The sequence below is a fragment of the Rhamphochromis longiceps genome, linkage group LG4 (genome assembly GCF_057381845.1).
Source record: "Rhamphochromis longiceps isolate RC_006_pf linkage group LG4, R_longiceps_female_GT1.1, whole genome shotgun sequence".
Taxonomy (NCBI): Eukaryota; Metazoa; Chordata; class Actinopteri; order Cichliformes; family Cichlidae; genus Rhamphochromis; species Rhamphochromis longiceps.
This window is the reverse complement of record NC_140560.1, coordinates 30,212,943-30,227,107: the sequence shown is the minus strand read 5'-3', so window position 1 is coordinate 30,227,107 and position 14,165 is coordinate 30,212,943. Positions and strand designations below refer to the sequence as shown.

The following is a 14,165-nucleotide window of genomic DNA, read 5'->3' as shown; positions in this document are numbered from 1 at the left end:
AGTAGCAGCAGTTACAGCTGATGTTGTAGAAGAAATTATTTTCCGGGTCTATATCCTTTTCTAAGTCTAGAACATTATGGTCTGTGTATCGAAATGTTCTCAGTTCCAGATTATTTGGGTTGTGAGGAAGGTATCAAGTAAATATGACCATGACAAACACGAGTTAAATTCACAAATACTCTATATTTTAGTAAAGCAGGTGGACGGCTTTACCGAAGTGTCGGGCTGAAGGTCCTGATGGTATTGTTTGAAATTCAACCAGCAGACAGAGACAAAAAGATTTTGACAAAATATATTTGTTATGGACACATTTCCTGAGGTCGAACAGAGAGCTAGAAACTCACACAAGCAGCAAAAACTGTTACTGTCATTTATGTTTTCAGATATCAAACTGCATGCTGAGACTAAGGATAGTGTTTACCGGGGGATATTTCCATCTGTTTATTTGGTCTACTAATGTTTGTGTGTGAAGAAATGCAGTATTTACAACAGTAGGAGGTGTGTATGTACTATGTAGGAGTATGTTGGACCCTGTCAAAATAAACCTATCTAGGTGCATTTCACTAAAAGAACATGAGATTTTGTGCAAGAGTGGTTTAATTTAGAAACGAAAATAAAGCTCTTTGGCACTAAGCATTGAATTAGGCTTAGGCTATAAATAACATTTATTGTAAGTTTTTTTTAATGGGACGCTTTGGAATTGCAATTTGAATGTTCACAATGCAAATTAATCAGGATATTTTCAGACCCGCCTGCTTTTCAGAATGGAAATCGCAATTACAAACTGATAGGGCTGAAGGGGAATCTTCACAATGAGCCAATATAACAGACAGATTCATGGTTTTACGTAAAAACATAATTTTCAACATAGCGTGGAAGCCATATCTGAATGCCATAAAAATATAAATCTATGTACGTAACTCTGTAACAATATTTATTTGACTCATCAGAAGCCACAAACAACAATGTACAATACAGCTGGTCAAGGCAACAAGAAAATTCTACTTATACTTGTTATTTCTGCATACACACTATGATATGATGAATCTATTTTTGGACAGTTAATTTGGTTGAGCAAAATGCCTCCCCGTGGTCATTAGTGGCCCTACAGGTATACACATTGCCGTCCTCTGGGCCAACTTTGGCTAGAACCAGCGTACACTGGCCATCTTCCTCATACTCTATTTGCACAGTGGGGGACTCCTCAATAGGCTCATCACCACACAGCCACAGCACCTCCGGGTCAGGGTAACCTGGCAAGATAAACAGAAATGTGAGATCAGGAGGGAAAAGAACACAACTTTTGAAACGCTATCAAAGAAAAGATGTTTTTACATGTTCAAGATTGAATTTTCAAGCCTGCTACAGTAAGTCTGACTTGAATCCAAGATAAGAAGTTGCTTTGTACCTGTGAGGTGACACGAGAGACGGGCACTGGATCCCTGAGTTACAGTCCGGTCTTTCAACCTCTTTGTGAACACCGGGGGTTCCTGCAGCTTAAGCTCCAGGGAGGTCAACGCTTCCTCTGCCTCTGGGCTCAGGGGTGATTCTAGGAGATATATATCAATAAGATGGGAAACCCACTAAACCAAAATGCGTGCAATGTGATGAGTAAAGGTATGCAAGATTTTCACCTCCTCCAGGAGTTGTAGGAGATGCAGAGCCTTCCGCCTTAGAGAGCAGAGCCATTCTCTTCAGTGCTAACATGGCCTTGCCAGCTTTCTATGAGACAAATGTGTATGAGAACAAAATGTACATTTTAAATTTTAAATAATAAATAAATAAATAAATAAATAAATAAATAAAGAGTAATTTGGTGCTTACCTTCCACTTCTGTCTAGCCAAAAACCTCTTCATCTTCTCTTTGGACAGACTCTTGGTGAGAGTGAGCTCTTTAGACTTAAATGCTGCCATCCAGGGATGGGCAAGGGCCTGTTCACAGGTCATCCTACGCCTGATCAACAATTACAGTTACAGATGGTTAAGTAAGGAGGTAAAGTAGGGTACTTTACAGTTGTAAATCTATGAAATCACCTCAGGTCTTTGCTGAGCAGGGAGCTTATGAAACTTTTAGCCTCCTCTGTTATCTCGTCAAAGCTCTCCTCGTCAAACTCCCACTGAGCAGCTGTGACCAAGGCCAGGGTCTCTGCATCACTGTTTCCCTGGAACGGAGATTCCCCACTGAGCCTGGAAACCACAGAAAAAAAGTGGAGAAGATTAGTGTTGAATATACATCCTTTACATGTGGTTTCAATCTATACCCACTAGGTGGCACAATAAGGCTAAAACTCTAAATTTCAGTTTTGATTGTATGAGCTAAAGAATTTTAGACAAAAATCTTGTTTGAAAAATACTAAACTATCTCTTGAATATAGAAAGAGACAGTTAGACTCACAGTATGTAGCAGATCACCCCAATGCTCCACATATCAGTCCCCAAACCCACAGGCTCATAGTTGATCACTTCCGGGGCCACAAATTCTGGAGTCCCGTGCATCACCTTCAGAGGTGTGTTTTGATCTGTTCAATGGAAATCCCATAATGTAGGTATTAAGACGCACACGAGGTAGACAAGCATAAAAGTAGAGTATTGTTCCACATACCTATTCTACTGGCTAAGCCAAAGTCGATGATCTTTATGGAGGTGCCTGTGGTGTCAACACATACGATGTTTTCAGGTTTGAGGTCCAGATGGACAATGTTTTGCTGATGCATGTAGGCAATCCCCTCCAGGATCTGCTGCATGTAGTGCACACTTGAAGGCTCCGTGTGCTCAAAGTTGTCATCCACAATACGTTCAAAGAGTTCGCCACCTGCAATACTGCAGACAAACAAAACAGCAGTGACACACCAGAAAATACTAGGAATTTTGCTTTGCCTTTTGCTCTGATAAGGATACTTACAACTCCATCACCATGACCATTTCAGACTTGTGATCATATGCTGCCAGACACTGAACCAGTTTGGGGTGGTGGAGGTAATTCATCAGCTCTATTTCCTTACGAGCGGCTTCCCTCTCCTTGGCACGGCGTCCTTTGTAGAACTTCCCAGCGCACACACGTCCTGTCTCTTTGTGGATGAGCTTGTACACCATCCCAAATTTTCCCCTTATGAAGAAAGTTTAGTCATTTCTATCTCTGGATATTAGGAATGAATAGTTAATGGTTACACCATCATGGCCTATCACAATAAGTAGTTCATGTTAATGGCTGATTTCCATCTGATTCTTGTTCACCTATCACTAATACGGTAACGTCACCGTACATTCCTTGTCATGGATAAAACACGACTACAGGTGTTTTCAAGCTGGAATGCATGCCTCTACTTGAAAGCATTTTTATTTTCTTGGCAGAATTTCAACCTGGAATTCCCACTCACACACTTCCTTGGAATTGGAAATGTCAAAACGTTCTCAACTTGTTGTAATTATAGTTTCTGACAAACTTCTTGTTTCTACTTGGAAAGATTATTATTGGAAAATTGGGATTTGACATATCTGATACTCACATTCCAAGTTTCTCCTGCATATCGTAGTGTTCCGTAACTTTGTGGGAAGAGTCAACAGACACAGTGGTATACATCTGAGGGGCTTCTTCTTCTTTTATCTTGTCTGAATGTATGCACACAGCCACAACAGCTTTAATCTAATGCTTATTATACCTGCCTTTATTACAAATGTGCTGTCAAAATCCCAGTATCACCTCACCTCTTTCCTCCATTCTCACCACTGGTGACACTGGGCCTGGCTCGCTTAGTCCTACTACGTTATAGGCCTTTACTCTGAAGCAGTGTTCCTGTTGTGGCTGAAGCCCAGAACAAACTTTGTATGAGGTACTCTTACACTCGCTTGTTAGCTCTCTCCAAACCTCAGGCTCAGCACTTCCTTGGTTATTTACTTCAACGACATAACCAAGGATGGCACTGCCGCCATCATAGCAGGGGCCTGACCAGGATAGCACAAGACTGGATGAGGAGACAAGGGAGATCACTGGACTGGAGGCAGGAGGTTGTGGTCTCTCTGGTGGGAGGATGATTAAAATAAGTCTCCAAGGAACTGCTTTACTTGATTTGGTTCTGACTCTTTAGAATAGACTCACCTATAACAGAAAGGGTGATTGTGTGTTCTGCTGAGCTCTTTCGGTCTTTTACTACAATGGTGTAGCGACCTGTGTGCTGGGGTTTAGCCTCTTCTATAACCAGCGTACTACTCCGATTAGTATTTTCTGTCCTTAGCTCTAAGCCGTCCACTATCTGCACAGAAAAACAGGAAAAATAGATATAATGTGGAGTCAAATACATTTGAGATGGCAGAAGCAGATGTCTTGTTTTTGCTATTTATCCTTTTTATTACTGCACCTGTTCTTTGTTTCTGATCCAACAAGATGCTACAGGAGGGCTTCCAGTAAAACTACACGTCAGCCTGGCGCTTTGTCCCACCTTCACCTCCACGTGCTGCGGTGGGTTTTCAAAACATAACGATCGGCCTGCCAAATAAAAAATAAAAAAATGAGAAAAGTGACTCAAAGTGAACTGCAGCATCTGCACTTCCTCAGTTCACAATAGGGTTAAAAATATCTGCTGAATGCCTGAAAACTAATGTGTGTGAGCATGAGATAAAGACTAAGAAATAGCTAACTGATACCCTTCTTATTATGGTATTTAGCAGGACCTTGTGCCTCAAGTGAAAACACAATGCAATACAGATGACCTATCGCCCACAAGGACAACAAGTCTTTGTGTAATCAAGTTTGTTGAAATATTTCACCAGCTTTTTGAAAATACACATTCCCAGCTGTTTACCCTTAAAGGAAGTAAAGAGAAAATGTTTTTATAGCCATACATTATACAGTATCCAGGGATTATAATCTGCCCTGCTTTGTGCTGCACACACACACAAAAAAATCCATATATGAGCTGAAGTCATGTCATCTCTCTCGCTGTCAATATTCAAATCTTGTGGCGTCAGAATGGTGAATTTGACTAAAGTAGATCTGATAATATTAAGTTTAAGTGGCTTTAATGTGCACAGTTTTACCTTCTGAATACAAGCTGTTGCCATTACAAGCCAATATTTCATTCCTAAAAATAAAAACCATGAATAAATGATGAAATGTCCTGTGCTCTCAAAATAAACAACCAGACCTCATTATGGGAGTATTTCACATATTTGCTTTTGCAGCCTAAACCCTAAGGTTGATTCAGTCAACTCAGTAGAGCACATTAAAGCGTAAGGAGAGCATTATGAGACCAAAGGTGACATGAAGAAAGTACAGCTCCAGCAACAGATCCGCCTACGCACAAACAAACTCTACAATAAGTCACATTTTTTCATAGAAGAAAAATAACAGCAGACAGAAGAAGTTATCAAGCACTTAATAAGAAGCACATGGATGCTGGAGAGGTGGGTAAATTTCTCAGTATGTGGGAAAAAAAAAGAAAAAAAAAAAGAGCGTTTTTCTCACCTATCCTTGAGTTGGCTCGCTTCTTTGGGACGACTTCTGCAAAGACAGATCAGGTGCAGGTAGGTTTTAGCCAGAAGGATAGAGGTGTGGCTCTTCTATCTATGGCTATCAGTTTGCACTATTTTACTGTACTTTGCTCTATCCACTACCCTACATGGTGTATACTTGGTACAGAGAAATTTCAGTGGGTGTATCGGAGAGCTGCATAATTGTGTTATATATGTTTTGCCTAACGGCCAATCACACAAGGACTGGAAGTGCGTTTCCTTTTATAAACATAACATGGATTTCCTGAAGAAACTGAAACAGAGGCCAAGAAATTGTACATCAAAACACATCAGTACTGTTTCTATACTAAGAAACCGATCAGTGTGCAAGAGAAAAGAAGAAATTGCATTATATCTGTGCTAACTATAGTTCATTAAATGGGAATTAATTTACATTTGTTTTTTGACTAGAAATTAACCAGCACTGTCTAATCAAATAATTCTGGTTTACCTTTTGGAGATGAGACTGGGCTCTGCCTATCAGAGCCTGTAGGAGACATACAAATAGATCCTTTGAATTTGTGTAGCTCATCTTTTGGAGTCTGCGGTAACGTTCCATTTCCCATTACACTTTTGGATGGAGAAGTGGGAGTCTTTAAAGCGCGATTCTGCACGCCACAGATACTTTCAAAGTCTAATTTGGTCAGAAGAGAAAAACGAGAAGAGACTACATCAGAAATAAAACTCTGGCTTTGTTTTGAGTAATGAACACACTGAACGTTCCATTTATTGTAGACTTAAAAGTTGCAAGAGGTAAATTGTCCAATTAGCTGAATATTTCATGAGTTCCCAGTTGCTCACCTCTTACAACCACAGCAGCACTGCAAGATGTCTTCCCTGCGCTGCTTTCTGCCAAGCAGGTGTAGGCACCGGCGTCTTCTGGTAAGCACTCCCTCACAACAAAACTGGCCTCCCTGCCATTGAAGGAAGCCTTCCCGAAACGGGCCACTTCACCTGCCAACAGGTGAGGTAAACAAGCAACCCATCAGCATGCTCTTGCACTACTTTTGGCTTCTTGATTCTCTATGTGGCATTTTTAATTGAATGCATAAAAAACAGAAAGTCAAAAACATGTTTGTTTTGAATAATTATCTGCTCTTTAGCGTTCTTTGGTTGACCACACCCACAGCTGAAAAGTATATGCAGTGTAAACTGAGATGCATTGTAAACTGTCTCTTCTCACCATTGTGCAGCCACGATATTTTGATCGGTCGACTTCCTTTGAGAACTCCACGTAACCTAATGTCAGTCCCTTCATCTACACAGCAGTCCTCCAGAGGCTGTATGAAGACAGGTGGATCCAGATGTTTAGACCCTGGATTTGGAGGAGATACAGAATTACAATACAATTAATACAAAAGTGACAAAGTCTTATTGTATTAAATTATGTAATCTATCCTTAGAACTGCATTTTTGCCCATATACAGTACACTAGTTACAGTTTAACAAAAAAGTGTTTAAATTAAGCAAGGGACCCTAATTTGCCCCAAGGTGAATTACTGCTTGAAACGTGGAGCATAAAGTAGTAATACACAATTTCATGTCATTACAGACTCCCAGGTCGTTTCTTAGGCAGTGTAACTTAGAAACCTAGAAAGAAGAACCACATATTATTGCCCATTGTAAACCCATATACAGCATACTAGTTATGATTTAACAAAACGGTGCTTTTCTATGAACCTTTAACCAGTGTTTACAGTACTGAATGGTTCAGTTAGCACACTGGTGTTTCTGAAAAGGAACTGAATGCTGCAACAACTCTGAGCAACACTTCTGCACACAGACACGCTCAGAGGTGGCTCATAGCAGCTATTTTATCAAATAGCTGGTATGTGTTGTTAGTTTAGTGGAAAGATTAATTTTAGTAACTCTATATTTCACTTGACACTCTTTAAAACCTTTGATTTGAACAGCAGCCAAAGACGTGCCTGTTCCTGAACTTTTGACTTGATTTTGACTTTGAAGGTTTTGTACAAAGTTGCCATTTGCCCAACAGATCGATGACATGGAAGCAACAGCGACATATAATATATGGAAATATGGAAGAGCAAACTAATGACCATGAGAAATACAGCACATGTGACTTGCTGGTTATAACAAAAAAACAAAATTTTGAGGACATAGGAAATGAGATGTCAGCTGTGGGCTGACATGAAAGTGAAAGGCTTCCAAGTCAATAAACAAGCACACTACTGGACGGCTAAACTCAAAATAAACATGAAACTGAATATTAATTTTAAGTGTAGCAAACTGTTTGTGTTGCATGCGTGAGCGCTATTAGTTTAGGCAAACAATCTGTTTTTACAAGTGAATATTAAAGAATATGTTGGAGTCCGCTCTGGATGGTCGCCAACTTGTTATCAAGAAGTACTGCCGTGCTCAGACTTGCCTGTTCAAACGCTGACATCCATAAATGTCACCAGTTGTGTGTTTTCTTCTTGAAAGCAGCTCTTACCTGCATCAGTACATTTTACTGAGGTCCTTGTGCCGACAACTCCTGGCCCGTTCTCAGGTGCAGGTGATGGACCGGGCGCCTTGATGCGCATTTTAAAGGTCGACACAAAACGCTGTTTGCTGCCATCACTATTCATGTCTGTTTCAGGAAACCAACAAATGAAAAAAGAATTACAAAGTCATGCCTCAAACTGATTATCAAACTTCCTCTCTCTGTCACTGTGGTGTTGGCCTCTGTGGCTTGCTCACTATCTTTTTCATAAAATTAACAAGCCTCTGTGTGTCCCTCTCACCCTGTGCTAAACCACTGAAGTTCTGCCCTCAGTCCTCACACTTTACTGCACGTTCTAGTCCCTTTTACTCACCCTCCTATTATCTACATCTAGCTCCACCTACATGACAAATCATGTTGTTTCACTTTGGCCATATCAGGCGCGGCGGACGTCTCATATGCTTTCAAAATCACTGTAACAGCAAAAACCCACTACTCGGACTCCTTTTTGTCATGCCTTGTAAACACTACATTTAAACATGGAACGATATAAAGCGGGAGAGTGGGAGCGAATGAGGGGGACTTATCTACCTATCCAGGCAAAGGTCGCTTTGTGTTCTGTTTGGTGAATGCAGTCTTGTTCACCGGTTTCTCTGTTTGCTTTCTCACTTATCAATGCTACAACTGAACTTTGTGATGCCAGTGACATCACCATTGCAAAGGTTTACTTCATCCCTGCGGACTCTAAATCCTCTGACTGTAGCAACAGTCAAATCTGAGCCCCTTCCCCTGGTACAATATATCCCAACACAAGAACGATGGCCTTTTTGAACGGCAGCAGCGTCACTTTGACTTCCACGTGCTAATATAGTAACCAGGAGACGTCTGTGCAGGAGAACTGCTCTTGGTAAAACATACATGTTTGAGGCATTCATCTCAACGGAGAACAGCAGTGCTCTCTGCCAGGTTGAATGAAATTTGTATTATTTATTACAGGTTTCAACCACAAGTAAACAACAATTATCAACACGAGTGCATCTTGGTGTAGCAGTTTCAATTAGGTGAATTAACTACACTACAAATGCTGGATTGATAGTCAGAGAATTCTACAGAAACCTGCTGAAGTGGTGATAACATCTCTCTCCACTCCACCCCCATCCCAGCTTCCCAAATTCCACATCAATGATCACACAAAAAGGGACTGCAAGGGGCTTGTTTTAGTTTCCGTGGGAGAATTCCTATCTCGTTTACCAAAAAGCTGCCAACACAGACATCCTTGTTGGGATTTTTTAGAACAAAGACATTATTACACATGTTAAAAGCCCAATGTCTGAAAAAATCGTATTCTTATTACTGTTGTTGTTGCTTTTATTAAGATTTTTTTTAAATAGCATAACGATCCAGGCCTAGTTTTGTCTCTAAAGCCTGGGTTGGGATGAAACCACTGAAATTCAACACAAAATTGCCTCAGCAGGTTAATAATAACATACAAAAGTTCAGGTAAGACAGATTAGACCCATTTACATTGTTAAGCTACATTTGCTGGAAACTATTTTCGCCTTTTTAGTCAGTCAGGCAACACACCCAGAACCTGACTGCCTTACTATTGTAATTCCCTGGGTACCAGGGAATTTCTACATAGTGACACACACTGAATGAAAGTTTAAGTTATTCACCCAGGGTCTGCAACGTCTCCAGGTGAAGCTAACAACTACTGCAATACTGAAAAGGAATGTCGCAGTACAGAAACAAATCACCACGGCTGAACAACCTTGCACAGTATGACAGAAATAGTATCTAATAAGGTCGGACATAAAGCGTTTAATAAGACGTGACATCAAAGACAAAACACGCACAGAAAGTTGGCACAAACTCTCTAGCTACAGGGCTGCTCATTAAAAAGGAAACAGAATGATTGTGCTGCATTTGTCTCACAGTGTCTTCACTCGTGCCAATGCAAGTCAATGCAAGTAACATAATTTATTAGGGACCTTTTTAAAATAAATAAATAAATTGAGGTCATTGTATGTACAAATGATACCTAGAACCCCAGATCTTGGGCTTCAGACATCTCTAAACATTTTCTCATTGACTGTCCTACTATTGGATCTGTATATTACATAGAGTGGATATTATGCGTATATGTTAAGTTGATGCATACAGCTCTTGTTGTGCACGGAGAAGCCCCGCTCACCTCCTCGGACTAAGACTTACGTAAGACAGACAAAGATGAAAAGTGGAGATGGTCACAGCACAGTCAAAACTATTTCATCTACAGATGAAAATCTTTGACATGCTTAAAAAGTGAAACGGGTGCATTGCCGGTGAGAAGAAAACCTTGGCCTCATAATTTAAAATGAAAAAGTAAACAAAGGCTTCTTTTCACACGAAGCATAGCGTCAGAAAAAGAATGTAAGATAGGAAAACCCACTGGATCAATCCGATGAAGTTTAGATCCTTTTCATTTACACAAGTTCCTCAATGGCTAATTTTCATGCTTCTATTTTATGCTTTATTGCTGAATCATCATATAGCATTTTTAAATCACCTAGTGAACAAAAGACCTAGAATATAACATTATGATTTCAATAGATGATATTGTTTTACATTCTTTGCTTTCTCAAGTGCATTTAACACTACTCAAATCACTTTTCAACCAAGGAAGCTGCTACCAAGGAAGAATCTACAGTAAACACATCCACACCTTGGCTTTCATTACAACTCCAGATCACTACAGAAATACATAATTCTGCAGCAGTTGCTATATAAATAATGGTAAGGAGGAGCACCAGGGGGTGCTCTGTAGATGCCAACTATTTGTGTAAAAATTAAGGGAAAAGAAGAGTTTCCCAAATCTGGAACCTAACCTTTATTTATTTTCTTATCTTCTACTTTCTGCTGCCCCCTCCAGGCTTCTCCACATCAGCTCACCGAGCTCCATCACTATGTCCATGAATATTCTCTATGATATTCCTCTTTTCCTCCTGCCTGGCAGCACCATTTATAACATAAATAGCCCAATATATGTCTACGATGCCTCCACAGTACATGCCCAGACCATCTCAGCCTTGCCTCACTATCTTCTGTCTCCAAACTGCTCAACCTGAGTTGTTCCTGTAAAGTACTCATTTCTAATCTTGTGCATTCTGGATACTCCCAACCAAAATCTTTGTAAATTCAACTCTGCTACCTCCAGTCTCCTATATTTTTTTTTGTCAGTGCCACCATCTCAAAACCATACATCACAGTAGGTCTCACTAGCATCTTAAAAACCTTCCCTTTTACTCCTGCTGCTATCCTTCTGTCACAAATGACCCAAGACACTCATCTCCAACGACTTAAACTGCCTTTGTTCACCTCACTTGCTTTAAATTCTTTAAACTCACTTCCTCAGCCTTCAGAACAAGAACAGACTGCAGCACACTGCATCAGTGTGCTCTAAAATCATTGGCCTGCCTGTCAGAACTCTGGCACAGGTTTTCAGCCAACAGGCCCTTAGACAGGAAGCCAAAATCTCTCACATTCTTCACCCGCATTTCAATGGCTCCCCTCTGGGCGACACCACTGCTGCATTTCCTGCAGGACTGAGAGGAGCAGAGCCACATTTGTCCCCAAAGCCACTCTGCTTTTTAACTCCAGCCGATAAGATCATTTCCCACACCAGAAACATAAACTACCCTCTTCTACTACCAACACTTTATTCACTTTTCAGTCAGTTTAATTTTAAAACTGTATATACTGTATATTCTGTGTATTTATTATTTCACTCTTATTGCCTGTTCTTATTGTCCTTATCTTCAATGTTATGCTGCTCTGTTGTTTGTTAATTGCCCCTTGGGGATAAATAAAGTCTTCTGATTCTGATCTACCTCCACTATGTCCAACATCTCAGGCTGTCTTTCACCTGCTCCCTACTCTCACTACTGATTACAGTGTCATCTGTCCAACGAGACCCATCTGTTATCCTATCTATCCATATAGCATTACAAACAAGCAGGGGCTAAGAACCAACCACTGATGTAATCGCATGCCCTTAAACTATTTTATCATGAAATGCACACCTCACCAATATGTCATTAAGCAGATCCGCACCACCCTCAACTACAGTACTTCTCTGTCACCCCTGACTTCCTCATATAGTAGAGTACCACAGTTCCTCTCTTGGCACTCCATCATAAACTTTCTATACTTTGTTTTCTGACATTTGTTTAATCTTTTTATAATTATTATTATTATTATTGTTATTATTATTGACTATCATACAGAGAATTAGGCTGTATTTTTAAGTTTAAGTTGACCTGGTCAGCCATATCATCCGCTCACCATAAAATGAAAAATCCAAGACATTTTCTTTGGATTCTAATAACAGACTGAAAAATACCCGAACCTACATCACCTGATTTTAACATCTTCTGTCTTCAGCTGATTCAAAGTCATCATGTCTAGCAGTAGTAGCTCACTCTTCCAGCAAAGCTCGGCATATTGGCGGCATGTATGGGGTTACTTGTATCTTCCTTTGACTTGCCAAAGCCCGGAAACGCATTTAAAGAATTAATAAATAATAACCCAACCGTCTTCTAGAGAAACTCGGAAAGTCATGCTCAGCTGTTAACACCTCTTTGCTGTTGTGTTTTCTACAGTCATTGCTACTAACAGATGCCACTTCCTTTCGCCATCCTTTTGACTGAATGAGAACACTGGCGCCATCTAGAGGTGGACTACATTTCCTCAAGCACTACAAGCTTCCGTTTTGAATTGTCGGCGTTGCTATTATTAGTTGACCTTACATGTAAGTACACAGTCAGATCCATATGAGGATTTGCACACTGACACAATTCACCATAGTTGATTTTAAACCACAGAGTCTTTCATCTTTAGAGTTTTAACACTGCATTAACTTGTTATGAATTAAAGCCATTTTCATACCCTCCCCACCCTTGTTAGAGGCTTAAATGTAATTGGAGAATTAACTATAAGGACTGGTTTTCGTAACTGATTGAAACTGATCTGGAGTCAATGACTACCTGAAGTTTAAAATCCATGGACATCACCAAATACGTTTTTTCCTTTGAGATGCTCAGCGAGGCCTTTACTGCAGCCACCTGCAGTTTCTGCTTATTTGTGCGTCAATCTGCCCGCAGTTTTCCATGCTGTGGGGTTTGCTTTTTGCTGCTTTTTGCTGTCTCTCTGATAGGTTTATTTGGCTTTTTTGTTGTTGTTGTTGCATCAGCATTTCTCTAAACCTTATATTGAACATTCCAGTTAAAAGATATCAAATGCAAGTCCAATATTTGGAATCAACTCCAGATCATTTATCCATTTAATTTGTCTTTGAATAATGAGGGAATGTGCCTCACCTGGCCATCAAACTGTTCATCAGCCCAGTGTCCAATTACAATACTCAAACAAAAAAAATGTCATTGTCTAAATATTCATGTAACTGACTGTGTGGTGGTACTTCTTCAGATGGACATTTTATTTTTCTATTCTTCTCTCCCAGTGGGCTGTAACATAGTGGACTATTGCTTATATTACCTCACGTCTATATTTGCTGTGGGAAATGGGCCTAGTTTGAGAGTGGTTTTGTGTGTCACAGTTGTTGTGAGCCAGTGGCTATGATTGGGTTGTGCTCATTTAAGGCAGGTGTATTTGATTAAACTCACACTCTGGTCTGCTGCCGTCTGAATTATACAATTAAGATGCAATTGAGTACATTTTTTCTCTGTGTGCAGGCCAAGGCCTACTATACGCCCTAGCCTAAAGGCAGAGTTGGTTTGCTGAGGTCGGGGTGATTGCCAGCCTACTACTTACAGGGTGGTGGGTCTTGTAGAAAAACTGCTGTTCCCTGTTAAAGTTGTTGGTGTGTGAAGTGTAACTGACTTGTGGCATCGCTGGTCCTGGCCTTGGACTGTGTGTTTTATCCCTTTTTGTAAGTGGGTCATAGCACTGTTTTATGTCTTTGTTTTTTTTATGATCACTGTACTAATAAATTATCTTTTAAAATTTTATTGATTTTCATTTTTTGCCCATGGCTGAGATGGTTGGTCAAATTAACAGGGCACTAAATGGCTGTCTAATTTGCTGCAGATAGACAATTTCATCATGTTTTAACTGTTGGTTAATTTTGACTTCTGTTTTGTAGCGGTGTATGAACAGCAGGGGGTGGTATTCACCAAAAATTTATAAAATTATCCATGAACCAATCACTAAA

At 40.1% G+C, this 14,165-nt stretch overlaps 1 protein-coding gene across 3 annotated transcripts; it reads right to left on the bottom strand.

The window, feature by feature from the left end:
* Positions 1 to 354: 354 nt before the first annotated feature.
* On the bottom strand, positions 355 to 12,608 carry mylk5 (myosin, light chain kinase 5). 3 transcript variants are annotated; one of them, XM_085404433.1, is made up of 18 exons: positions 12,346 to 12,608; positions 7,964 to 8,101; positions 6,692 to 6,823; positions 6,310 to 6,462; positions 5,960 to 6,142; positions 5,462 to 5,497; positions 4,356 to 4,483; positions 4,097 to 4,250; positions 3,706 to 4,017; positions 3,507 to 3,609; positions 2,903 to 3,106; positions 2,603 to 2,820; positions 2,396 to 2,519; positions 2,035 to 2,187; positions 1,825 to 1,954; positions 1,635 to 1,722; positions 1,409 to 1,549; positions 355 to 1,253 (listed from the first exon to the last, which is right to left on the bottom strand). In XM_085404433.1, exons 2-18 carry the CDS (start codon positions 8,097 to 8,099, stop codon positions 1,048 to 1,050), a joined length of 2,601 nt encoding a protein of 866 aa, XP_085260559.1. In that variant the 5' UTR covers positions 8,100 to 8,101; positions 12,346 to 12,608; the 3' UTR covers positions 355 to 1,047. The 3 variants fall into 3 exon arrangements, with proteins under 3 accessions (XP_085260559.1, XP_085260557.1, XP_085260558.1); XM_085404431.1 differs by having other exon boundaries at positions 12,351 to 12,608; XM_085404432.1 differs by lacking the exon at positions 12,346 to 12,608 and adding an exon at positions 8,256 to 8,317.
* Between the last annotated feature and the right edge of the window lie 1,557 nt (positions 12,609 to 14,165).